The sequence below is a fragment of the Spermophilus citellus genome, assembly GCF_964194105.1.
Source record: "Spermophilus citellus genome assembly, chromosome: 5".
Taxonomy (NCBI): domain Eukaryota; kingdom Metazoa; phylum Chordata; class Mammalia; order Rodentia; family Sciuridae; genus Spermophilus; species Spermophilus citellus.
Genome location: NC_138186.1, coordinates 17,958,643 through 17,986,461, shown reverse-complemented (window position 1 = coordinate 17,986,461; position 27,819 = coordinate 17,958,643). Strand labels below are relative to the sequence as shown.

The following is a 27,819-nucleotide window of genomic DNA, read 5'->3' as shown; positions in this document are numbered from 1 at the left end:
GAAATCTTTGCTACCTGCACCTCAGATAGAGCATTAATCTCCAGGATATATAAATAACTCAAAAATCTTAACACACACACACAAAAAAAAAAACCCAAATAACTCAATAAAGGGGCTAAGGAACTGAACAGGCACTTCACAGAAGAAGAAATATGATCAGTCAACAAATATATGAAAAAATGTTCATCATCTCTAGTAATTACAGAAATGAGATTCCATCTCATTTCTGAGATTCCATCTCACTCCAGTCAGAATGGCAATTATCAAGAATACAAATAACAATAAATATTGGTCAGGATGTAGAGAAAAAGGCACACTCATACATTGCTGGTGGGACTGCAAATTGGTGCAACCACTATGGAAAGCAGTTTGGAGATTCCTCAGAAAACTTGGAATGGAACTACCATTTGGCCCAGTTATCCCACTCCTTGGTATATACTCAAAGGACTTAAAATAAGCATACTACAGGGACACAGCCACATCAATGTTTATAGCAGCTCAATTCACAATAGCTAAACTATGGAATCAACCTAGGTTCCCTTCAACAGATGAATGGACAAAAGAAATATGGTTCATATACACAATGGAATATTACTCAGCCATAAAGAAGAATTAAATTATGGCACTTGCAGGTAAATGAATGGAGCTGGAGAATATCATGTTAAATGAAATAAGCCAATCTCAAAGAAGCAAATGTTCTTTCTGACATGTGAATGCTAACTCACAAAAAGGGCAGTGGGGAGGGAAGAATAGAAGTTCGCTGGATTAGACAAAGGGTAATGAAGGTAAGGGAGGGGAATGAAAAATAGGAAAGAGGGTAGAATGAATTGGACATAATTTTCCTGTGTTTCTATATTAATACATGACCAGTGTAACTCCACATCATGTACAACCACAGGAATGGAGGTTACACTCCATGTATGTATGATATGTCAAAATACACTCTATTGTCATATGCAATTAAAAAGAACAAATTCAAAAAAAATAGAAAAAGAAGAAGTGGGTGTAAATACAGCATCTTTATGGAGGGAATTTTGGCTCGATAATTGTTTGGAATGGCATTCATCTGGAATCCAATTGCAAAGTTTGATTTCCAGCATGGTCCCTTAGTCTTCTTAGCTTTTGAGTTCCAAAGTCTTCTCAGGACTAAGAGGCCCTCAGAGTTAAGTGGCCACCTTTGTCAGAAGTGTAGGACAGTGACCTGCAGACAGGTAAGGGTAAAGGAGGTACATTAGTATGGCATTCACTTATGATAGACAAATCGTCCTCCCTTATACACTAGAAAGCTTTCTACTGTAAGTAACAGAATGCTGAGCTTAACCCAGCCTTAAACAATGATATTTTTATCTCAGATGATAGGAAGTCTGGTTAGGTCCCAAGAGATTAAAACCGATGGTTCAGCCAGGTCAGCAGGATACCCAGTTCCTCCCAACGCCTGGCTCTTCCATCCTCAGGACACTGCTTCTAGCCTCAGGCAGCTCATCTCTTGGTTTCAAGATGCCTCAGCAGGGATGGCTACACAGGTGATGCACGGGCCCTGGTGCCCAGACGGGTCTCACACTTGGTGCGATATTCTGCTGCTGCCACCTTGCAATTCTCAATATTATTATTTTTAAATTTAGGGCTTAGCAGGGAAGTCCTATAGGAGCATGCACTTGAGCAGAGAAGCTATATACAATATGGGGGTCCACTCTTCCCTGCTGACCCATTCACATGAAATCGGTGATGCCCCTGGAGTGCAGAATCCCACAGAGGACCCAAAACATGGGAGTCCTGCTGCACTCAGAGCAAGCAAAAGGTGAGCATGTGAAGTCCCTGGCTGAGCGTTGGAGGCACCATCCAAATCAGGATTTTCTCAAACATGGAAAGACAATAATGGTTACTTCACTGTGTTGGCCAACTACTCTGAAAATAACAACACAGGAGGAAGTACAGAAGTCATGGATGAATACACCTTAGTGAACTGTTCCAGAAGAAAACTCAATACGAGTCCAACCTGTAACTCCAAACTTCCAATTCTTGCCCCGTTGGGACCCTGTTTTTTCCTGAGATGTCACATAGAAAACCTCACTTTGGGGTATGCTCCCCTAAATCATCAACGCTTCAACCTCTCCAGTTCCCCCAAGACCAAGTGGTTAATAAAATAAGGATCTTCTGCTCCTGAGATAAGGAGGAGGACTTATTTCTTTCTCTGTACACCTTTTTTAAATATTTATATTACTTACCATGTGCATGGATTACCTTTGTAAGTCTTATAAGGATTTAATACGTATATTCATTAAATCACCTACTCGACCCGTTTCTAAAACCAAAAATGAATTTAAAAAAAAAAAAACATCAACTTCTTTCCAATTAAAAACAGAAATTCAACTTCTGGAGTTATACTAATAAGACAAATCATCACGAGCTAGAATTCACTCTAGAAAAATTGATAGATCTTTTCAAAGAGGGATATCAAAATATCGGAGGCCAGTCCCCATTTCTTCCTTGAGGGTACAGTTTTTTTCTTGGCATCCTCAGGAGATTGGATTCAGGTACCCAAATACCTCCAGGAGACCAAAATCCATGATGTTCAAGTCTCTTACAAAAAAAATGGCATAACATTTACATATAAGTAGAAATATATATATATATATATATATATAGTGTGTGTGTATATATATATGTGTGTGTATATATAGTGTGTGTATGTATATGTATATTCATATATATGCACACACAATGGAAATGCTATGTAAATACTTATCACACTGTTTTTTTGTTGATGTTGTTGTTTTTTATAAGGGAAAAAACACCCATGTTCAGCACAGTGCAGTGTTGTTCTGGATACTCTCAGTCTCCCGTGGGTTGGACCCGAGGGCTGACTGCACTCCCAGGCCACTGCTCACCCCAGACCTCATTTTGAAAACATGCCACAGGGCTCCCTCTGCCCAGCACGTTCTCACATAACCAGGGCCTCACCCTCGCTGGAGCGTGGAGCTCACCGCCAGCTGGCCTTCCTGGTGGCCAGACCTCATCCTTTCTCAACAGCTGGCTCTCAGGCCCACACAGATGAGGGGCAGTGGGCCACACAGTGAGCACATGAGGAGTGGGAGGGCAGAGCCAGGGTGGTTGGTCCTTCCTTATTCCTCGATGGTTTTGGTGTGCTTTAGTAGCTCTCTGAGCTGATTCATGCATGGACTTGTTCTAGAATCAGCTCTCCTGCACCCAGCAGGGGGGTGTGAGGAGGCCTCAGTTCCTCCCACAGAGGACAGCAGCTCTCCCAAAGACACTCAGCAAGCTGGCATGGGAGCCAGGGCCCCGTGCTACCACCAGGTCGAATCTTCTCTTTCAGCACCAATACCTTATTTCCCAGAGTGGCCCTTCACGATGGGACCAACACCAATTTTTGTACAGAAAAAATGATTTTGTTTCTATTTCCACACAGACACTCATAAAATTCAAAGGCAGAACAGTACTGTAAGAATTGGCCTCCATCCGTGGAGCAAACTGGGTAAGTTCTTTTTGTTCCTCAAATAAAATTGGAGAGTGTCGTGGAAACACATTGTCGTCTAAGCCGGGGGTCGGTTCCCAACACCTGCACTCCTGGGACACTTGGGGCAGAATTATTCTTGGCCCTGGGGCTGTCCTATGCATTATAGGATGGGTAGCAAGCAGTATCCCTGGCCTTTACCCCATAGATGGTGATGGCCTTTGGTCCTCTCAGATTGTGACAGTGGAAAGTGTCTCTTGACATTGCCAAATGTTCCTGAAGAGCAAGATTATCCTGGGTTAAAAATCACTGATCTTAAGGAAACTGAATTATTTCATTGTCCTTAGAAAACATTAATAAAGGAAAAAAAACACTGTTCATAGGAGGACTTTGTAGCGAAATCCTATGGAACTGAGTCCAGTACTTTCCTCTGCACAGGCTTGGTGCTCCCACATGACCTACCTGAGCCCCCACAGTGGCCAGAGCCCAGAACTCACAGAAATAATGCTTCACCAACTATCTGGGCACCTATAATCCAGTCAAGTTTGCACATAAAATTCACCATCAGGAGGCCTTTCAGATTTCCTTTACCATGTGTCATGTTCCAGAAGGTCCAGACAGAACTTCAGGTGAGGGATGTTAGGTCATCTGGGTGCTGATCATCTGGGTGCTGCCAAGGTTCATCTGGGTGAATAGAGCACCCAGCTCATTTCCAGTTACTTTTACCAGGCTCATGAGATGGCAGTTGTTGTGCCTGAAGTTTCTGGAGCAGAGTTTCGGTCCCTAAAGGAGGTTCTGCAGGCCATCAGGAAGGGTTTTCTTGGGAAATCAGCTGTCTTCCTGTCAGACAAGGAGTTTCCTCTCACTTTGGAGGTCTGAGTACTAGAGTGATGACAGATTTGGGAACAGTTCAGTGGGCAGCAGCAAAGACTGTCTTAGGTTAGCAATTTGCATTAGAGTTGTACACAGTGGTGGGATTTGTTGTTACTTATTCATTCCATGCACACAATATAAAATGTAATTTGACCGATATCATTGCCCAATACGGGTTCCTTTTTTTGATGAGTGTCCCCTGCAGCTGTCATGAGGCCTCTGTCCATAGCAGAATGGTGCACAATCCCCACAGCATATTGGCTATCCGTGAACACTGGGTCTCTTATCTCGTGCTAGTGTGGAAGCTCAGGCGAGGGCCATCGGTTCAACCGCTTGGGTCAAATTAACCTCAGGTATGGATTGGAACTCAGTGGGGGGATGTCAATCTGATCATTGAAATTTCTCATTTTTAGCTTGAAGTAATAAGCACCATTGAAACTTCTCACTTGTAACTCAAGGGGAGAAACATCCACAGAATATACATTGAGGGCCTCGGAGAGCCGTTTTAGTGGTGTCCTGGTGTGGAAGGGCTAGAGATGGCCTGGTGTTGAAGCAATACTGAGGTCGACCCTCAAAGGAGAGGGAGGGAGGGTGGCTGAACTGAGATTTTTGGAGCCTCAGATGGTGGTGCTAGAGGGAGGCAGTGGTGTGATTTTGCAGGAGACGAGTGTGGGGACGGGGCTGGGTATTCTCTAGTAAGCAGCAGGCTCTGAACTTCATGGAGTGAGTATACAGATGGAGTGGATCACTCCTACCGAGCCAGCAGTGGTTGGGACTCATCTGACATCAGCGTGAACTCTTAGGAAGAGGAAAATCAACGATGGTGTTGATTCTGCAGAGAATGAGCTCTTCCTTTTACAGGAGATAGCTTTCCCCTGGGGTTGCAACTTGAGGACCCCATCACTGGACTTTGGTTTTAGTGAACTGATGTCCCCTGTGGGCAAATGCATGGAGTAAATAGCAGGTGCTGATAAATGAGCTGCCAAGATCGGACATGCACAGAAAAATGTCATCTACACACTGGATGAGGACAGAGTTGCCGAGAAAGGTTAGATCTCTCAGGTCTGCATTTGAGGTCCTAGAGAAAAGTAAGTAGGGACCTCAGTAAACCCCTGAGGCATGATGGTTCGTGTGCATGGCTGACCTATCCATGGGAAGGCAAAGGGGTATTGTGCCTGGGGGTTGGAAGTTTTGCTAAGAGAAGCCCAGCGTGGTTGATGACTGCAGGAAAGGTGGATAGAGGCCAGATGGCGTGGAGGTCCACCACAGGTGGAGGACACCTGGGATTGTTTATTGCTCACAAGTCATAGATTAACTGGCAACCCATTTGGCTTCTTTATTCAGAGGATGAGATTACCACAGGAACTAAAGATGGGAGCTAAGAGCTCATCGTCAATGAGACCTTGAATTACAGGCTGGATACTTCAGAGGATCCTTGCTCTAGAGGATATTATGGTAATGTTGGGAGTGGCACAGAAAGTTCTATTTCAACACCGAGAGGTTCAGCCTTCCAGACTGAGCCTGTGTCTGTGGAGTGAGCATCTCAAGAGGAATCATGAATGTCTTAATGCTGATATCACAGGACTGGGTTTGTTATTTTGTGACTGATACAAAGGTTGAGTTCAGCCTCAGTTCCTTTCTCTGTGTCTTTAGCCAGGTACATGCAGCAGAAAGGCCCTTACCAGATGCCAACATCATCCTCTTGAGCTTCATGAGTCACCTAATTGAGACCCAAATCAACTTCTTTTGCTTATAATTTACCAAGTCTCTGGTATTCTATTATAGTAACAGAAAACAGATGAAGACAGTAACAGAAACAAAGTAACTCAGTCACCAAGAGCCAAAACCAGAGTCACTCTACCTAATATCCTCTAATCCACATCTACAGTTAGAGGCAGATTTCTTTCCTTGTGGACTGAAATCCCATGCCTTTGGCCAATCTGTTTTTGAAAGGAAACAGAGGGAATGGATTCCAAAGTCTTTCCTCTAAGGTTTTAGTCTATAAGCATCAGGGATGTCCTGCTTTCTTTGAAAGTCTTCATGAAGAGTGACCTATTTGGCTTTATTGAAACATAAAATGGTATGTCTGGTGCACAGACAGCTGAAAAAGTTGGTATAAATCAGAAAGCCCAGGAGAACAGCCTGGAAGACCAGACTGAATTCATGACTAAACATGTCCCTATTTTCAGTGTCGGGAAAGTCTTTGATAGTCTCATGTAAATCTGAGTGAGTCCTTGTGCAGGTGGGCACTCAGGAGCTGACCTTCCTGCAGCGGGGGTCTGGAGGTGGGAGCAGGGAACTTTACCAGAGACGGAGAAAGGGAAGGGGAAGGAGAGGGGACTGAAAGAGGAACCTGATGAGTGACGGTGGGCAGGGGAAGCACCCAAGTGGGGCCCAAGGAGGGCTCTGGGTTTTATTGGAGGTGGAGAAGGAAGTGGAGGAGAGGCTGGTGGCAAGAGAGACCATCCTTAAGGGAATGGACAGTTTGAACTTCTTGTACCAAACAAAATGAGCTGACCATTGACGGGGTCTTCGAGTTCCTGGATCTTTCCATCTTATTTTGAGACAGAGTCTTGCTAAATTGCCCAGGCTGGCCTTGAACTTGTGATTGTTGTGCCTCGGTCTCCAGGTAGGGTGGGGGTGAGGGGGATTCTAAGCAGTCTCCAGGAGGCAGAGAACTGGAGACACAAATGAGTAAGGGGATTTTTTTTTCCAGAAGTTTCCACCATGTTGATCCACATGACACCCAAACTTTCCCCCTTCACGTCCTTACAGACTTTTTCAGTAAACTTACAGGATGCTGTTCAAGAAGTCTGCAGTGTGAATTGTGTTCACGTCCAGCCAGCCCTTGCTGAAAAGGGTCTAAAAACAGGGTGAGGGGAAGGCTTGCTTCATTCCTGGTGCCAGGCCCCAGCAGAGTCTCTCACCTGCCAGGGAGGTGGGCAGAGGGTCCCTCCTCCTGCGAGGACCCTATCTGCCTCCCCCTAACTGTCCTCTTTACAGCCGGCCTGGGTTTATCTATGTGTAATGCCCAGATCCCTCTGAGCGCTTTTACAAACCAGTCACCTCTAGATCCATTGAGACCTTTTAATGTCTGATTGCATTTTCGAGTTGCACCACCACCTCTGGGGAGCAAGGCCGTCATAATTCTTCGGCTCCCCCATGTCCTAACCAGGGGGAGCTGCATAGTCCTCTGAACTCTCCTGGGTGTGATCAAATGTCCAAATGTTGAAAGAGGAAGGCAAACAAGCGGCTTTCCTAATGGAGGGGGAAGGTGAAGGGGGGGGGGAGGCTGCTCTGTGCATCTCTAGAGCCTGTTGAGGGAAGGGGGGCTCCCAGGAGCTGGCAGAGAGGCCCCCCGCAGAGGGAGTCTCCTGGGTCCCCAGGCCCAACCTCATCAGTACATGCCCTTCCCCCTCCTCCCAAGCAGCCGCGCTCTCAGGGCCTGAATCTAGTCCTACGTGTGGAAATCTGTCAGGAACTGAGATAAGTGCCAAGGAAGGAGGGCAGAGGGCGAGGGCAGCGCGGTAGGATGACAGAGGACACTGCAGCCCCCACCCCTCCCCCCTTACATCTGGCGCTCAGGCTTTCCATGGCCACACTTCTGGGCTCCTGGGGGGGGGAGGGGGGGGAGAGGACACTCAAAGAGAATTGCCACAGAAGGACAGAGAAGCCAGCGCCAGCGCCTGAGTGTGTTTTCTTTTCGGGAGATGATGTGAGGCGTGCAAAAGTGAGCAGTGATGGTTTGCAGGAGCCGCGGCCCGCGCCAGGGCTCAGCAGACGCCATTCCAAAAGTGGGGGGGCGGTGGTGGCGGCGGGGCGCTGGCTGCAGCCCTGGAGGCCGAGTCTCCGCTGCGCAGATTGGATTTTATGTCCCTGGCTTCACACTGAGTCCTCAAACATAGACAAGCTGCAAGATGGATGGTTTTAAGATCGGTTCGCGTGTCATTAAAGCACCCCCACACACACACACACACCCCGGCCTGTCTTCCTAGAAGTTTCTGGGCTCCCAAAGTTTTTGCAGCCGTGTTAGGAAAAAAGTCCAGAAAAATAAGTACAGTTAGAACATCAGGTTTTCTTTTGTGCCCACTAAAAATGGCTTTTGCACCCTCGGCCAAAACACGGAATCAGCTCTCAGAATCAAAACACAAGCAACAAGGACCGAGGATGGTGCAGAAAGAGCCAGATGTGGTTCCCAGATGACATGCTTGGCCTCAGTTCCACACCAGGAGCACACGGCCCTCCTACAGCCGCTGGAGGAGCCCCGTGTCCCGTGGAGAACCTGGGCCAAATGGGCTCCGAAATGGTTGCATGAAGGCATCTGTAATGTTCATCCCCGTCCAAAAATGTTTTCGGTAAGATCCAGCTAATGCGATGTGCTGGATCAGTAAACACGCCTGCAGAACGGGGCCCTGGGCGCTTCCTCCCCGTGGACCGCGGTGTTTGCAGGAGGGGGTCTGCACGGTCCTGGCGTCTGACCAGGCCATGTTGCACAGTAGGACACCCCGCGGTCCAGCTGCAGGAGCTGCCTGCGTATGTGTGTGGTGGGGGGGGGGGGGGTCCACCTCAGCTGCACGGCAGCAGGGAAGCCTCCTCTGCTTCTCACTTCATGGCCCTGCTGAGCTGAGCCCAGCCGCAGAGGCTGAGCCGATGCGCAGCCGCCCCCTCCTCACTGCAGCTGAGCTGAGAGCCTGCGAGACTCCACAGCGCCCTCCCGAGTGATCTGGAGAAAACCCACTGCACCTTGAAACAGATCCTTCAATTCTGGGCTTTGTCTAACTTAAAAGGACATTGAACAGATTGCTTTATAAGTAAAATAATGACAAGAGCAGGAAGCGGAAAGGAAACCAGTTTTTTCAAGCTACCCCTCAGCTCCCTGAAGACGCAGTTCTCCCCATCAACAAAGGACTTCATCTGTAATTTGTTGGTGTAGGGAACAGTCCTGTGCTTGGACCAGGCCGCTCTGGGGACAGGTCCCCCCCATGAACACACTCAGTGGCTGCTGTAGTTGTCACCGCGTATCCAGCTCCTACTATGACCAAGGGTGTGTGCCCACTGCTGGAGGACACCGAGGAGACCCATCCAGCTTCAGGTCAGGTGCAGGGTGCGCTCCCTATTTTCTAAGAGAAGTCCCTGGTTCTCAGCTTTCAGGCACCTTACTTTCCACTTCCAAGGGCCCAGACTGTTGTCTGGGGGGCCGTTAAGCAGATACCCAGCACACCCAGTGGAGCAAGGCAGACCCATCTCCCACAACAGCCTGGGAAAACCAGGGTGCACAGGGGAGAAGGGCCCGCTGCCCTCCTGGATCAGAGTGCTGGGAATTCCCAAGTGCCTCTCAGTCCTTGACATCTGTACATCTTTGGGGGCCAGAAGTCTGGCTCTCAGCCCACCATTACGCAGACGGAGTGGAGTCTCAGCCATGCGTGACAGCCCACAGCTTCTCCTCTAGTCTCATGTTCCAGGAACTCCCACCTCCTCCCCAACTCTGTCTTTCACATGTCCTAATGACAAAATGGATGGTGCCTGTTTGAGTTCTGTTTGCTCATCCCCTGTCAAGTCAATGAATGGCAAAACACACACACACACACACACACATAAAAATGGGCAAAAATAAGCCACAGTCTCCAAATAGATTACAAGCCGAGAAGTGAATAAGTGATTGCCTACGGTTTTTCAGCTAACGGAGTCTCTCCATGTGTGTGAAATCTGTGTCAGTGTAGGCTGCAGGACTCGGGATCAGCAGAAACGTGCAGAAAGGGACCCTTCTCCCTGTAGAGGTTGGACAGGCTCAAGAAGGGCCCAGAGGTCACTGATTCAGGAAGTCCCAGGAGTGTGGGACACAGGAAAAGGAAGGGTTTTTTTTTGCAGGGAGTCCCAAGGCTACACCCAAGGAGCAAGGGTGTCACCCCATTTCCAAGGTGGAGTGGATCCACCCACAAATAAATTCAGCAATGCAGAATGGGGCTGGATAGGAGAAAGGAGGGAGGTGACACCACCAGCCAAGGAGGCCAAGGGTCAGCAAAGAACAACTATAAAACAATTGGGTGGTTTAACAATGAAATGAAGAACAAAGGTCAGCTTCTGGCTTCAGCTTCTCTGTGCAGTTCATTTATTCTTCAATCACTCATTCCCTGGCCAGTGTCTTTCCACGTCCATATCTACTGGGGATAAAAAGAGCCCCTCTGGAGACTAAGGAGAAGGTACCACAGTTAGTCCTTGTACCTTTAAGCTGTGGGTTCTGCTCAGTGTAAAGTACTTTTTACTGAGTAGGAACAGTTTCAGGAACTGTTCAGGGTCCTCTGGTGGTTGTGTAAGAAACCCGATCTCATTGCAAGATGCTCCCCTCTGACACCCCATGCTTTGAAGACCTCCTCCACTGCTGGCCGAGGGTCAGCTGCAGAATTCTTGCTGGGTTCAGCATTTCCTTTGTCTCTTGGGTCCTACTTCAGGTTCTGACAAGTGTATGAATTTTCCCTAAATTTTCATGAAACACAAAAGAAACTCTTGTGTGGAGGAACTTCATGGGGGGTGGGGGGGTGGGGTTTCTGGATTGTGGCTTGTGTCCTGACATTTATATTCCTATGCTGAGCTGTGCTGGAGGAAGGATGGGGAATACCTGCTACCCTCCCATCTGTGATGCTGGGGATTCCCTAGGACCCAGCTCAAGAGCCCTGTGTGCCAGCATCTGTCCTCCTACCAACCGACTCTTGGTGCCTCATTTCTGCCACTGTGGCGGGGGGGGGGGAGATAAAAGAGTTAGATAGTCTTCCATTACTGTAACAAACACCTGAGATAATCAGTTTATAAAGTCAAAAGGTTTATTTGGACTTACAGTTTTAGAGGTGATTGGATGGTCCTATTTCTTTAGGACAGCACATCATGGTGGGAAGTGTGTGGTGTTACAAGTTGCTCACCCTTCAGCAACCAGGAGGCAAAAAAAGAAAGGTGAAGAGGGTCCAGCCATCCCTCCCAAGGGCACATCTCCAATGAGCTAAATTCCTCCCACTAAGCCTCACCTCCTAAATGTTCTACCAACTCCCCAACAGTGCCACAGGCTGGGGACCAAACCTTTAACAAATAGGCCTTTGGAGAACACTTATCCAAACCACACCATCAGGGGATAGAGCAAGAGAGAGCTTGGCCTAAACCAGGTCTCTCAAACTTGGCACTACCAATACCTTGGAACAGAGAATTCTTTGTTGTGGGGCTGCCCTGTGCCTCATAAGATGTTTAGCAACAACTCCAGCCTCTACCCAGGAGCTGCCAGTAGTACCCCTCTCAGCATAACAATTAAAAATGCCTGCAGACATTGCTGCATGTCCCTGGACAGAGGAACCTGCCCAGAAGAGATCCCTAGTGTAGTCCTGTGCAGTAATCCAGAGCCACAGGTGGCCGCTGAGCACATGGCTAGTTCAAATTGAGATGAGCTAAGGATAAAATATACCCTGGATTTCAAATATCTAAATGAAAAAACAAAACAAAGTAAACTATCTCACATATATTTTTATATTAATATATTTTTAGATTCTTGGTACTTCATATTGATTACATGCTGCAATGACACAGTTTTTATACATTAGGTAAAATAAAATATAAAAATTCACTTAGCCTCTTTATTTTTTACTTTTTATAATGTAGTTACTTTTTTTCGGGGGATATGGATACAAGGATTGAACTCAGGGGCCCTCAATCACTGAGCCACATCCCCAGGCCTTTTTTATTTTAGAGACAGGTCTCACTGTGTTGCTTAGCACCTCGCTTTTGCTGAGGCTGGCTTTGAACTCCTGATCCTCCTGCCTCAGCCTCCCAAGCCGCTGGGATTACAGGGATGTGCCATTGCACCCGGCGATAATGTATTTACTTTTTTTAAAATATTTTTTTTTAGTTGTAGTTGGACACAATAGCTTTATTTTATTTATTTTTATTTTAGGTGATGCTGAGGATCAAACGCAGGGCCTCACACGTGCTAGGCAAGTGCTCTACTGCTGAGTCACAACCCCAGCCCCATGTAGTTACTTTTTAAAAACTTGAAATGATACATGTGGTTCACATTGTCCTGCACTGGGACTGTCAAAGATCTCCACTGATCCTGACCGAGCTGGACACAGGCAAGTTCAAGTTTCCTGTAACTGACTGACTCTCACAGGAGCAAAGAAACCACTTTCTATCACTCTCTGCAGACAGCCGAAGCATAAGGTGTGGACCCAGAATCTGCTCAGAAAATCTCCACTGCTCTCCCTGGGGAGCATTAGAATCTCTCCCCCCAAGATAAACTAAGGTCGCTGTGAAGAGGCCCCGCCCCGCCCATCCCACACAGGAAGCAACCCCAACTGTCAACATCCTGCTCTGGTGGATGCTGCAGGCCATGTCACTCCTTGCAGAAGCCTGAGGAAGCCCCTGTGCACCCCCTCTTGCCTGTGAGGCTCCCAGGCCCTTAGGAAGGTCGGCCCCTCCTCCTGCCCCATTCTGCTCACAGGAGACACCAAGCGGTCATTCCCTTTCAAGGCCTAATCACCTGCTGGACTCAGATTCCCAGGGCTCCCTCTGGAATCCCAAACTGCTGTGGTTTCCTTAAGTCCCTCAGAGGCCCCAGTGTTGACCTTGGGTCCCAGCCTAAAGCACTGCTGGGAGTGGGTGGAGACCTTAGGAGGTGGGGCCTAGCGGGAGGAAGTTATGTTCCTGGGGCGTGCCCTTGATGGGGTATTGGGACCCTGACCCCTCCATCTCCTGTGCCCCTCTCTTTCTTGGTTATTAGGTGAGCAGCTTGGCTCCACCCTACCATCTTGTGCTGCCTCCCACAGGCCTGGGCAATGGGATAAGCAATCATGGATTCAAATTGCTAAAACTGTGAATCCAAATAACTTTTCCTCTTTTTAAGTTAACTTATCACCAGTATTCGACACAGTAACAGAAAGCTAGCAACCACTCCAACCCACTGACTCCTAGCCATGGGAAAGCACCCTGTCTTACCTGTGCTGGGCATCTTGCTCCCCTCCCTGAAAACTATGGCAAACCATAAGCACCAGCCTCCGTTGTCACCCATGCACGTGCACACACACATGCACACATAGACACACCCCATCCCTGCACACGATCTAGCAACATCTTCTGAATGACTGCAAGCTTTCAAAACAAAATCCACAGGGTGAATTTGGATTCAGACAAAATCTGCTTTCAGTCTGGAACCACAAACCAACAAAATGAGCCCAGAGGCCTGACAGCTTTCTGGGAATCTATGCATTTAAAAAAATGCGTATAAAACACAGCTTAAGATCTCTGTATATGTTACTGTTTCTACATATCACCTTACAAGGTGAATTGCTCAGTGTCACATTTCTGCTACAAGTCAGAAGAGGGACTCATACCCAGGACCCCTGGCTTTGCCTTACCATGCTCTCCCTATCCCACACTCATCCTGAGATTCCAGAGAACATGGACACAGACCTTCCCTCTCCACCATCATAGGCTGGCAGCCTTAGGGAGGGACAGTGAGACTGCCAGGCCCTCAATTCTATTCCTGGGCACTCCTTCCTCCGAGGAAATGATGGCTATTATGTGGTCACTACCCTCCAACAGACCACATTGGGACACACTTCCCTTACTGCCCTGAGCCTAGCTAGAACTCACGGGAACAATTCAGCTGGGCCTCTTAGGGGTTAACACACAGCTAAATAGGATCATCTGATCTACCCCATGTATTTCTTTCTCAACAATCTACAAAAACGATTTTTTTTTTAAGTATTGAATGTAATCCATCCGGGTTTCAGGGGCTCTGCAAATAGGTGGTTCAACTGCATTTTTTTTTCCAATGGGGTGGTGGTGGATGGAGGGGTTCATTAGAATAGCCAGTTTAGAGGAGGTGTGGAAATGCAGGGTTATCTTATCAGATAAAGTGTTTATCGTCAAGATAACTGGATGGCTGATCGGAGTACTCTGTCATAAAATTACAGAAGGAGTCTTAAAGTTAGAAAGAATATTACCATGTGAATAGGCCCAACTCGAGGACTCCAAAGGCATCTTCTCTCAGGTATCTGGACCTTCAGAGCATGAAACTTATTAGAGCATTCAAAACAGAGCTGTGAGCCAGGTCCCCAGGGGGGACTAGAATCACGGAACTGGCATGGTTTCCACAAATGTGCTCAGCAGAGGTTTTGGTTGAACTTTTAAAAAGAAATGTTCTACTGCAGTCAATAATCTTACAAAATGCTGCCCTGCTGATAATGGGACTGGAACAATAAGAGGTACTGTGAAATACACAAGCAAGGGGCTGGGGATGTGGCTCAAGCGGTAGCGGGCTCGCCTGGCATGCGTGCGGCCCGGGGTCGATCCTCAGCACCACATACCAACAAAGATGTTGTGTCCGCAGATCACTAAAAAAAATAAATAAATAAATATTAAAAATTCTCTCTTTTCTCTCTCTCTCTCTCTCTCTCTCTCTCTCTCTCTCTCTCTCTCTCTATCTCTCTAAAAAAAAAAATTACACAAGCAAAACCTGAGTAAATTGTAACTCCTTACAACACTAGATGCTTGTTAAAAAATATATCAATAGAGATGGGGGGTGTAATTCAGCGGTGGAGCACTTGTGGAGCATGCCCGAGGCCCTTGGTTCTATCTCCACGTGGCACACACACACACACAAAAAAAATACTATTTACACTAGTTGTGGAAATCCAGCACGGCTCTTCCTCAAAAAAATTAAAAATGAAATTGTCAGATGATCCAGCAATTCCATTTCTGGGTGTATGCCCCAAAGAATTGAAATCAGGGTTCCAAAGACACACTGATAAACCCTTGTTCATTGTTTCCAATAGCCAAAGGTGGAAGTTATTCGGGTGTCCACCAAAAGATGAATGGAAAAATTAAAAATGATCATGTACATGCAATGGAATATTCACTCAGTGTTAAAAGGGAACATAGTACAACTTGGATGAATCTTGAGGATATTATGCTAAGTGACATAAGTCAGTCACAGAAGGACAAATACCATAGGATTCCCAAGAGTAGACAGCTCATAGAGACAGGCAATGGTGATTGCCAAGGGCTGGGAGAAGGCGGGTGGGCAGTTAGAGCTTAATGGCACAGAGCTTGTTCTGGAAGACAAAGAATTTCTGTTGGGGGTGATGGTTGTATTACAATGTGATGTACCATGTCTCTAAGCCGCACACTCGAAATGGTTAAAATATGTTTTATATACGATAACATACGATAACACAATTTTATAATATCATGTGTGGGATAGGGATATAGCTCAGTGGTAGACTACTTGCCTAACATGTGCAAGACCCTGGGTTCGATCTCCAATACTGAAAAAAAATTTTTTTCAAAAGAAAGCAGAATTGGAAGGGGGAATAATACAGGCATACTAAACCCTAAAGCCCCAGGTGAAATTAGAGCTGATGCCAGAGAAGGTAGGCCCCCAGATGTTGGTAATGTACTGTTTTTTTGTTTTTGTTTTTGTTTTTTTTTTTTTAAAGAGAGAGTGAGAGAGGAGAGAGAGAGAGAGAATTTTTAATATTTATTTTTTAGTTCTCGGCGGACACAACATCTTTGTTGGTATGTGGTGCTGAGGATCGAACCCGGGCCGCACGCATGGGAGGCGAGCGCGCTACCGCTTGAGCCACATCCCCAGCCCGGTAATGTACTGTTTCTTAATCACTGTGTTAGTTGCATGAGCATTTTTAAATTTGCAAACATTGATCAAACTATACATTTAGGATGTGGCACTTTTCTGAATGCGTGTTATGCTTCAATTAAAAGTTTGAAAAAGAGCTAGGGATAGAGCTCAGTGGATAGAGAGCCCCTCTAGCATGCATGAGGCCCCCAGTTTGATTGCCAGCACTGCAAATAAATAAAGTTTGAGAAGTTAGATGAATAAAAATTAAAACCTAACTAAATCAGAAAGTCCACAGGCCGAAAGGTAATCTCAAGTCTATAACAATATATGATAGACAATTCACTTGTGTTCTCATTTGGCTCTAGGGACAGCTTCTTTAGTTCTCACATTTATAAAACAATTCTGACTTTTGTTTTCATGGCCACTTCTGTTCATGGGCAAGATCAACACCCCCCACTTCCCCACTCCAAAAAAGTCTGATTTAAAAAAAAAAAAATAATCCTGGGAATCCCTTCCCCCAAGGCTACTTGACACATCTAGGTTTCATCGAACAGTTTAAGTAAAAAACAACTTGAGTGTGTGGATTTCTCAGGGTGCAGCTTTGGCAGGATCAGGTAAATCACAGGTGCACCCTTACCTGGACCAGCCAGCAGCTTATTCATTAATCAGGTGCTTAACCGGCTGTTGCTCTAAGTTCCTCTCTGGCCTGGCAGACTGGTGGCTTTGGACTGGTTCCCAGTTTGGGGCCCCTGCAGCTCCCCTTTTCCTCTTTTAGCCAGAACTTCTCTCGGCAGATTTCTGGGCCATAAACCTGGTTTCTGCCAGACTTTGCTCTCAGCTGGATTCCCCAGAATCAGAGTTGGTATCTTCCGCTTTCTCCCATTTTCCTGGACCCTGGCGGCTCCCCACACTACTCATTCAGCTGATCTGAGCTGTTTTCTCCACAAGAGGTCCTAGGTCTCCTTCCTTTCTGCCTCCTCATTTTCCAAAGCTTTTTTTTTTTTTTTTTTCTACTTGACTCTAAATTCCTTCCCTCACCTGACTACAAGGCCTAGGGCTCACAGAAGCCTGTTCTACACTCCACTGCCATTCGGCCCTTTTAATCTTGGCTTTTAAAAATAACTTGGGACTGGAAGTGTACCTCAGTCGTCCAGTGCTTGCCTGCCATGTCTGAGACCCTGGGTTTGATCCCCAACACTGTTTAAAAAAAAAATATGTTAAAAAAAAAAAAACCTATGTGGATTCTTCACAATATATCAAGCCCTGAATTCATACAATCTAATGTTCACAGCTTCTTCATTTTAACAGGGAAGAAGCTGAAGCTCAGAGAAGTAGGAATTTGCAAATCCAGGATGCAAGGTTTGCCTGGCTTTCGCATGCTACCTATCATACCAGGTGTATTTGGGGCCTCATGTACATTCTGCTGAGATTAAGTCTCCTGCTGGGTTCTCGACATGTGGATCTCCCTGTCTTTTTCTCGTCATAGAAGAACATTCACAGGGAGTCATGAAATGTCAGGGACTTAAAGAATTCTCTGGAGTTCCAGCTGGAGATGACTCCGTGGTATATAATACTTGCCCAGCATGCACAAGGCCCTGGGTTCCATCCCCACACTACTAACCACTAATAATAATAATAATAATGATAACAGTAACAATGGAGTCTCTAGATGTCTTCTAGTTACCCCCCCCCTTTTATTCCAAGAAGCAGACTGAGCAGCTTGGCATGCACCTAACCTTGGGGAAACACCTGTGTAAAGTGCTATGGCTGAACAAGATGGAAAACCATCACCCCAGATCACACCACGCCATCTTTTACTTGGGGGTGGAGGTTATAAAACAAACCAAATCTTAAGCGAGAACTTATACGACTTATTTCAGACCCAGCTCTGTCCCTTGGGGGAGCCAGCACCAAGAGCTAGCTTTACCCTTTACCACCAATCCCTTGCAGCTGGGGAGCAGGACCCTGTGGCCCTGTTAGGCCAGGACAGCACATGCACAAGGGCTCCTATTGTTTTAGAAACCCACTCCATACAGTCTCGGGCTGCATATGCACCATCAGGCAGCCAAAGACAGACAAAGCCAAGATTTCAGGTCAGTTTTGTCAAAAAGAGAGAGAGAAAGAGAAAGGGGGGGCATTTTAAACTTTTCCCCCCCTAGAATTTGTTCAGGATTATCAGAAAAAAAAAAATTTTTTAAATCATTCTTTAAGGTTGAGTGGGGCAAGGGGTAGGGAAAGATTCATTTCCCAATGACAGGCTTTTGCAACCAAAGTTCCAAATAAAATAAATCCTTCTTTTCCATTTCTACATAGGGAAAAGGGAGGGTGGACTACTTGTATGTAAACCTCATGTGAAAATGATGCTCACTCTAATATCAGCTCAGCCTCCTCCACTTCCTGTCCTCCACTGCCCCCCCTACCAGGCAGAGGAGAGCAGTGGTTTGTGACCCCCAGCAACTCTTCCCACAGTATGACCTTGTCAATCTCCATGACCACTGGCCCTCAATTTCAGAAAAGCTGAAGGAGGTCCACTCTGTACTCTATTTCATGTTTAGTTTTTTTTTTTTTCCCCAATAAACTTCACAACATGGGACAGTCTAAACTCAGGAGCACCCACTTTTGCCCTGTTCCCTGCCCAGCCATGGAGCGCGTTCATAGCACCATGCTCTACTTTGGCCAGAGTTGAGCTTGCAGGAGGAAAATGGGTCCCTCTTTCAGCTTCTTCCCATCAAATCTGGTGACAAAGCTTCCCAGTTACCAAAACAGAAGCATGTCGCAGGTTTGCCTCCCACACCTCTGAACTTTGTTCCTTGATTAAGTGGGATTAGATTCCCCTCTGAACAGAACTGGACCGTTTCCAACCAGTGTCTTCAGGTTCTTCAAACATTAACCCAGCAGATGTTTTTTTCTAGAGGATTGTGTTTGGCTTTGGAGTTGGCTCCCCAGGCGCCAAGTGGAAAGTCGTGAGGGGTGGATCCACAGTGGCCACCCTTCCCCCCCTCCACTCCTCCCCACCAGCATGGCAGGAAAAGGAAGCCCCCCTTTGTGTGCACAGACCTGCTGACAGGCGCCGCCTCTGCCAACACGCTGTGCTTTCCTCTGTCCAGCTGTCAGGAGCTGCAAGGGACAAGGAAAAGATGACCCTTCTGTTCCTAAACGGAAGGGGGAGATGGGCCAAGAAACGCTGGGGTCAGGCAGAGAAGGGCTGGGCCATTTTCCCCTCCTCCAGCCTCACCAGCGCTGCCTGACTTTTGGCATCTGTTGCCCATGAAGAGAAGCGACTGCTTCTTGGAGCAGCTGTAAGGGAAAAAGCTCACTGACCCCAAAGGAAGGAAATTCACCCCCGCAGACCCTCCAAGAGGCTGGCCTGCGAGTCTGTCCCCGTCCAGCCTGCAAACGAACAAGGCAGGGGCCATTAGAGGGCAGCATGAGCCTGTCGCAGAGCACAGATCCGGCTCTGGGTCAGCCCCCCACCCCGCCCTTCAATGACAGGGTGTCGCCAAATGCAAAAGCACTGGGGCTCCAGCGTCAGCAGAAAAAAACAAGCTGCAGAGAACTCGGGGAAGGGGAAGGGGGAGCATCCTCCAGTCCCAAGAGCTGCTCGAAGTCAGGCTGCAGCCCCGCGCCTGGAAAGACCAAACCGCAGAGGTCCCGCACCACCACCACCCCGCCCCCGAGACACCCCGGGGCCCGGGGCCCCTGTGAGCGCCAGAGAGCGGGGTGGGGAGCTCGGGCGCCAGGCCCTTTGTGTCACTTCGCTCCTCGGCCTCCTGGAACGCGAGGACAAAGAGCGCCTTGGTGCTGCCAGCAGCTGGGGCACGGCTGGGTTTGACAAGGAAGGACGAAATCCGATCCCTGCAATCGGGGCAGATCGTCGTCGCACGTCTTTGAGGTGACCCAGTTCTGAGACCAGCCGCTAGGCTCTGAACACATGTGTATCACGCTCCCCGATCGTGCCCCCACCACCCCCAGCCCTCGCCCCGGCCTTGCCTGCGAGGTAAGAACGTGGCATCCCTTCACGGGACAATGCCAGTCAGGCAGTCCCCTGTCAGAGCAGCTCCGGGCTATGAAGGACCCTGGAGCAACCAGGATTGATTGGCCTCCGTCCCTTCTCCCACCAAGGCACCTCTTTCTGATTTACCAAGAAGTCCATCCAAAGGAGGGCGTTGGAGATGCTGAACAGAAAAGTGGGGTGGGGTGGGGAGTGGGGGTACCTCAGTGCAGGTCACCAGAGGCAGGAAGCAAGGGGGGTTGTGCAATGCTATCGTTCATTTCTTCTGGCAAGTTCCTTGGGACAGCCCTGATTCATAGCACCATCTGATTGGAAGATCTGTGCATAGTAGGCTCCGCAGCAAAAGATCTGGGCAGATTAAAGTGTCCAGCTGAAGGTGACAGAACACCAGCGTGGAAGTCTCAAGAGCCCAGAGCTGGAGCTGGAAGGGGTATGCACCATCTTTCCACCCCAAGTCTCATTTTATTTTATTTTCTCTCCTCCTAAGATCTCTCTGCCTGGACCAGGAAACGTAGCAGGTGACTTTGGCTAGATCAGGTGGAGGTGATCAGTCGAGTCTGTCTCCATGCCTGAAGCTTCTATGGGAAGCCATTGCTGCTGGTTGAGCATAGTTCCCAAGTGTTTCACCTGCGCTCAACATCCCAGGTGTAGGTCCTCTGAGCACCCTCAATTCTGTGCCTTCCCTCTTCCCCATTAGACCCAGACCCAAGGATCTTGGCTCCTCCCCGTTCAATTAAGTGGTTTCATTTGAAAAGGAGGCCTCTAAACTGAACGTAGCTATGGCACTCGCAAAATAGAATACAGTGACTTGAAATGGAAGGGTGCCTTCATGTCCTTGGGAGGGTTTTGGGTTCCCAATTATACTGTGCTATGTAGTCACACTAAATTTCTTCATTCCATGATTTTGGACACATTCTTCACCTTCCTGAGCCCATTTTCTCACCCCCAAGATGGTAGTAATCATAGTAACTATCTCTCATAGCATTATTGTATGGATTGAATTAGGTAGCTCAGATAAAGCATGGAGCACCATGTTCCCAGCCAATAATAAGTGCTCAGTTAATGTTAGTTATTACATGGTTTACTATTAGTATGGACCATAAGAGGGTATGACTGACACCTTGCTCAACCACGTATCCAATGCTTGGATTCCTTTCAAAATGCTGCACCAAGCATTCCAACTTTTCCACCAGAAAGGGCATATTATCCCATGAAGCATCTCAGTCTATCTTTGACAATTTTGCCTGCTGCAAAGAGCATCCTTGTGTGGAAAATGAAGTCCAACTCCAGTGAACTTGGTCCTCTTCCTGGGACCATGGGTCTGACTTCTCTTCCTCAATATTTGAATAGTTATTGCATCCTTTTTCTTTTCCACCTCCCTAATCATCCCTAATGCTTTCAGACGGTCTTGACAAACATAGATGGTGTCTGTTTCTCTCTTGGGGGCGGAGCCTGATTGGCCCAGCTCAACTTTGACTTTGAACTTGTCTGGTGAAGCCCAACCTCAACTAAGCTTTATGGGGAGGAGGGATCAGAACTGCTGATGCCTCCTTTTTACCCTGCTTTTATCTAAAAGCCTTTTAAGTCTTTTTTTTTTTTTTTTTGCTGCTCGGCCACATGTGCCCCTTCCTGGGCTTATGCAATTCCTTTTTCCACTCAAGCGAAGAAAGTGAAACATTTTCTTATTAGATTCAGCCCCTTTCCATGTCTTCCAAGATGTTTTTGGATCTTGCTCCTGGCACCCTCGATGTGTACTCATCTCTCTCCATTGAGTAACCAACAGATTTGGTTAAGATTGACCTTTATGACTTAATATGGGTGACATATGATGAAAGTGTGGGGCAAGACATGGCCAGGCAATTCTGCCTCCTGGGTGGCCCAGTTCTGACGATCCCTCAGTCCCCTCCCCTCCCCCCATTGCCTTGTCCCACTGACTCTAAAAGTGTCTTCTGCTGAGTCTAGGCCTTGGCAGTAAGTGGCCAATAGAAAGTCAAAGGCTTCAGGGAAAGAAACAGGGTCACAGGGATTGGGTAGGTGGAGGGGGAAATGGGGCAGAGAGGGCAAAGGACAAAATTTTAAATAAAAAAAAAATTAAAGAGACATGGTCAAAACATGGACATTAGGAAGGAAAAAGAAGATAAAGAAATTTGGATAAAGTAAAAAGAGGAGGGGGAAAAATGGTACAGGAAGTAAGTAGATATTAATGAAATATTTTTTTAAATGAACTGCAGAAGGCGCGGGCAACAACAGGAGCAAGATGAAAGCAAGAGTGGGTTGTCCACAAAGGCAGGACACCAAGGCAACAGGGGACAGCAAAGAGCTGTCAAACTGAGTTCTCCAGGCCACCCCGAGGGCCAAGAGATTGTCAGGTTGTCAGGTTTCATGCATGTCCCCAGAACACCTGACAGTGACGCCACCCAGACAGAGGAAAGAGCTTCCTAACCAAGGCATGTTTTGTTACAAAAAAAATGTTCATTCACAGAAGGATGTTTTTGCTTTCTGAAAATTTTAGGCATCGGAAAATGTGCACACCAGGCTCTGATGGTACACATAGCTTTCCAAGGCAAGATGGGTCTAATGTAAGCCTTGGAAATAAACTGTGATCCTACTACAGTGTGCAGCTCCAGCAACTCAGCATAAAATCAGAACCTTTCCTCTTTGGCGACTCTCTGAACATCTGATCATGCAATCTTTTTTTTTTTTAATATTTATTTATGTTTTTAGTTATCGGCAGACACAACATCTTTGTTGGTATGTGGTGCTGAGGATCGAACACGCATGCTAGACGAGCGTGCTACTGCTTGAGCCACATCCCCAGCCCTGCAATCTTTCCATAGATGTTTACGGGAGGGACAGGTGGCTCCTGGAAGCAGAGCGTTTTGTGAATCAGCAACTGTGGTTTAGATATGCCCCCCCCAAAGTTCATGTGTTTGGAAGTATTTGGAGGTGGAGCCTCTGGGAGTTAGTTAGGATTAGATAAAATTGTGAGAATGGGAGCCCCATGGTAGCATTGATGCTTTTATAAAGAGAGGAAGAGAGACCCCCGCTAGAACACTTGCTCTGCCTCACCATGGGATGCCCTATGCAGCAGGAAGACCCTCACCAGATACTACACCTTGATATTGTGCTTCTCAGCTTTCAAGACTGTGAGCTATAGTTACCTCTATTCTTTATAAATTACTTAGCTGGTGGCATTCAGTTATAGCAACAGAAAATCAGATGCCAGCCCTGACTTCAGGAGCAGATTTCAGTCAAGCTCTACCTTTAATCTCAAAAAGGTGCTCCTATTCCCACCTAGGACCTGCTACCTTGTATGGGTCTTTGAGACTATTTCTGGGATTTTTTTTTTTTTTTGGACCAAGGAAATGAACCCAGGGATGCTTAACCACTGAGCCACATACCCAATGCTTTTCAGCTCACTAAGTCGCTGAGTCTGGCTTTGAACTTAGCAATCTTCCAGCCTCAGCCTCCCAAATTGCTATAATTACAGGCGCCTACCACCAAGCCCAGGAAGACTTTTTTTTTTTTAAAGAGAGAGAGAGACAGAGAAAGAGAGAGAGAGAGAGAATTTTATTTTTAATATTTATTTTTTAGTTCTCGGCGGACACAACATCTTTGTTGGTATGTGGTGCTGAGGATCGAACCCGGGCCGCACGCACGCCAGGCGAGCACGCTACTAGTTGAGCCACATCCCCAGCCCCCAGGAAGACTTTTTTGAGTTCAGCTTATACCAAGAAATACATCCCTAACAAGCACACACACAGACACACACACACACACACACACACACACACACACACACGCTCTACTGAAGCAAACACTTCATGAAACAACATTCAATCTTGCTATAATGCAATCTGGTATTTTCTACCCTGTTTCATTGTTTTAAACCTCTGGATCTCCCTGACTAATAATTGACAATAGGCAGTCTGAGAAACAATAGTGAAGCAATAGTTAATAGTTATTTCCAAATGAAGACAGACTGAAAACACACATTTGTCCCTTTTCCCTTCAGAGGTGGTCTCTTTAAAATTATAATAAAAGAACAACGTGGCAGAAATCCACAAGAAGAAAGAGCACAGGAGAGGGACCAACAGTGCATAGGAGACTTTACTAGTTTTTAGAAGAGACACCACGAAGCCTCCATCACAGTAAAGATCATAAAACCCCCCAGTAGATGCTTTTGGTTGCCTATCAGTAGCATTTACTTTTTATGCAATTCCCATTTTATTCAGAATCCTCATGTTCCATCGTAAAGCCATATTGTCAGGGAAGACAGTCCCGACCCCCAGTTCCAGGAGTAAGTTTTCATTAGTCTGAGGCAGTCTCACTAATTTTACTCCCCTTGCGTAGTAATTAGTTTAGGAAGGGGTGTAGCCCCTAATTTTGGACATGAAGTCCAAAGCTGACTAAGGATAGGACTGATGACCGGAAGGATTCCAACATCTTAGAGGGTTAGAGGAAGAAAGAGTCTCAAAGTCTCCCTCCGGAATATGGGCTGCTGCCTTTGTTTTTCTTGGTGGTTGATATTGTTTTGTTTAGGTTTGTTTTGGTTTTGCAGTACTGAGGATTGAACCCAGGGACACTCTACCACTGAGCTATATCCCCAGCTCTTTTTAAATTTGTATGTTGAGACAGGGTCTTGCTAAGTTATTTGAGGCTGGCCTCCAACTTGGGATCCGCCTGCCTCTGCTTCCAAAGTAGCCAGGATTATACATGTGCATCACGGCACCTGCTTAAAAACAGAGTTTTAAAGACCTGTGTCCCTGCTGATGTGTTTCAGCCAGTTAGTTGATCAAACCCCTGGTGACCTTATCTGTGGACTTCTTGGTACATAAGATAGAAAAGAAATCCACTTTCAGTATGAGCCACTTTTAGTTGAGTTTCTTTCTTTCAGGAAAGCATCCTACCTGATACACCAATACATGTATTATAAAATATCACAACACAAGAGAATTACCCACCCAGACGGGGCAGGAGATGGAGAGAGCAAGAGGAGAGTGATTAGACTTGGCAGAGGAGATAATATGATAACAGAACTTGTGAAAAGTAATCATCAGGAAGAAATTAACCCATTGCATTAATTATTGCTGCAAACAAATTACCCCAAGACCTAGAAACCTACAACAATAAGCATTATCTCACACAGGATCTGAGGTCAGGAATCCGGGAGCTGTTAGCTGGATAGTTCTAGTTCAGGGTCAAGGTTTCAGCTGAAGGCATGACTGGGGCTTTGCGAACCCTCACACGCTGTTGGCGAAAACCTCAGTTCCTTGCTGACTGTTCACAAGAGGCTTCAGTTTCTTGCCCCATGGACCTGTCCAGAGGGTTGCTTAAGTAGATTCAAAACGTAGCAGCTAATTTTTGCCAGAGCTGGAAATCCACGAGATAGACCTATTCTCAAGAGTCAGAAATCATCGTTTCTGTATTATTCTATTTGTTAGAAGCAATTAAGGGTAGCCCGTTTACCAGGCAAGAGAAATAGGGCTCTACATTTTGAAAGACATAATACCAAATAATTTTTGCACATAATTTTAAGCCACCACACATATGTATATAAAAATAGCATGTAAAAAAATCTGTGAGGCAGCTGGGTGCCGTGGCACATGCCTGTAATCCCAGCGGCTCAGGAGGCTGAGGCAGGAGGATTGTGAGTTCAAAGCCAGCCTCAGCAAAAGCGAGGTGCTAAGCAACTCAGGGAGACCCTGTCTCTAAATAAAATACTAAAATAGGGCTGGGGATGTGGCTCAGTGGTCGCATGCCCCTGAGTTCAATCCCAGGTACCACCCCCTCAAAAAATTAAAAATCAAACAACCCAATTGAAAATGGGCAAAAGATCTGAACAGGCACCTCACCAAAGAAGATACACAAATGAAAAATAAGGACAGGAGAAGATGCTGCCTATCAGATGTCACTAGGGAATTGCCAAGCAAAACAACAAGATGCCACTTTACACCTGCTTCCATGACTCAGACCCAAATGCTGACAACACCAGATGCTGGGAAGGACGTGTAACATCGGGCAGTCTCCCTCATTGTTGACAGGAATGCAAATGGCACAGGCATTTTGGAAAGCAGATTGTCAGTTTCTTAAAAAAAAAAAAAACTACTCTATGACCCAGCAATCACACTCGTTGGTATTTATTCAAATGAGTTAAAAACTTGGGTCCACACCTTCCCCTCCCTTGTATGTACTCCACATATCCTCCTGACTTCTAAATCTTCATCGTTATCCCAGTTATCTCTAACAGGGCTCTCAGAGTGGGATGAAATCTGAAGGTCCCATCCAGGGAGGACCAGACATCGACAAAGGCAAGCACTCTAAGAGAGTAAGAAGGACTACAAATGCATCTGTCCCTAGCTGTGAGCTCCATTTGTTACTTCCAGAGGAGACTTCTACAGGCTCCCAGAATTCAGGAGGGGATGGAAGGTCACAGGTGGAGTGAAAAAGGGTCCCATCCTCTGCTCAAACAGAGCAGGACCAGGACTCCACAGCAGACCATAGTAATCCCTGCTCCCAAGGAACCCAACACTCAGCTGTCCCAGGGCATCTGTTCCAGCTTCAGTCACACAAATGTGGTCTTTAATACAACAGCCTGAGCTTGCATCTGTTTTCTGCCTTACTTGGGGGAGGGAGGAGGAAGCTATTTGCGTCTGTTTATATGAAGAATCCATTGAACTGAACATTTGCTACTATTTAATTAGAACAAATGAAAACCACAGTCACTGTGTAAAATGGAAATTGCATGAAACATGATAAGCATAAACAGAATGGGGGGACCGAGACCTATGTTCTTGCCGGTGGGTACCACAGAGGAAAATCTTGGCTGATCCTCACGGTGAGTGGTGATACCCTGACCATCAGTCACTTGGGCATACACCTAGAAATGTGTTGTGAAGTCAGCTATCAGAAGTTAGTGGTGAGAATGTTTAAAAACTAATGTCACATGTCGAGCAACATGGATGAAATGAAAAGCCCATCATTTATGTTGAGTGACTAGCAATCAAATAATAAGGTTATACCCACTGTAAAAATGTCAACAAGCTGGGGGGAATAGTAAAAGAGCAGAAAATTTGAGCCAGATGATGCAAAAAGACATAAATGGAGAGCTTGGGAGGAATTTAGTTTGTCTAAGGTCAAGATGGTAAGAAACTTCCATGCCGTGAATAGTAATGGTAGTGCAACCTCAGGGCTGTGTGTGTCGGCTTCCCCATGCTGTGACACATTACCTGAGATAATCAACTTACAGGGAAAGAAGGTTTATGTTGGCTCACAGTTTCAGAGGTTTCCGTTCATCGTTGCTCCAGCTCCACTGTCTTTGGACCTGTGGCGAGGCAGCACGTCAGGGCAGGAACACGTGGAGGTCCTCACCCATGGCAGCAGGGAAACACAGAGGAAGGAGGGAACCGGGGTTCCTTCAAAGGCACACCTTCGTGACCTAACTTCCTGTTACTAGGTCCTGTCTCCTAAACATTTCACCCTCTCCCAAGAGTGCCATAAGCTGGGGACCAAACCCTCAACACATGAGCCTTCTGAGGATATTTGAGATTCATAACAGATAGGTTCAGCTATAAAGATTAAGGATACATGCCAGCCATAGGGAGCAGAAGGAGAACTAGCCCTGAATGTGTTTGTTCCTGTGACCTAAAGCCCCTCTGACATGGTGGCCAAAAGGGGACCACAGCAAGAGTGTCCACAACAGGGGCAACTGTGTGGGCTAGGAACAAGTTCCACTTCTACCTTTTTCTTCTATCATATATTTTTAATCTTCTATCTGACTTACAAATTAATATCACAGTCCCAATCTCTGTTCATACCCCCAAACCTGTATACCAAACCCTCTAAAAC

At 46.6% G+C, this 27,819-nt stretch overlaps 1 protein-coding gene across 2 annotated transcripts in view; it reads right to left on the bottom strand.

Annotated features, from left to right (window-relative positions):
• The window catches only part of LOC308649261 (uncharacterized protein), a 54,778-nt gene extending 35,370 nt beyond the window's left edge, over positions 1-19,408 (bottom strand). The window contains exons 1-3 of one of the 2 annotated variants that reach the window (XR_014022056.1): positions 19,195-19,408; positions 19,017-19,076; positions 1,021-1,201 (exon numbers count right to left, since the gene is read on the bottom strand). Coding sequence is in view for 1 of the 2 variants with exons in the window: in XM_081294904.1 (XP_081151030.1) it covers positions 19,017-19,076; positions 19,195-19,375 (241 nt within the window). In the remaining variant the exon portion in view is untranslated. Of the gene's footprint in view, positions 1-1,020; positions 1,202-19,016; positions 19,077-19,194 lie in introns of those variants that run through there. The other variant, XM_081294904.1, reaches the window with a different exon arrangement.
• Between the last annotated feature and the right edge of the window lie 8,411 nt (positions 19,409-27,819).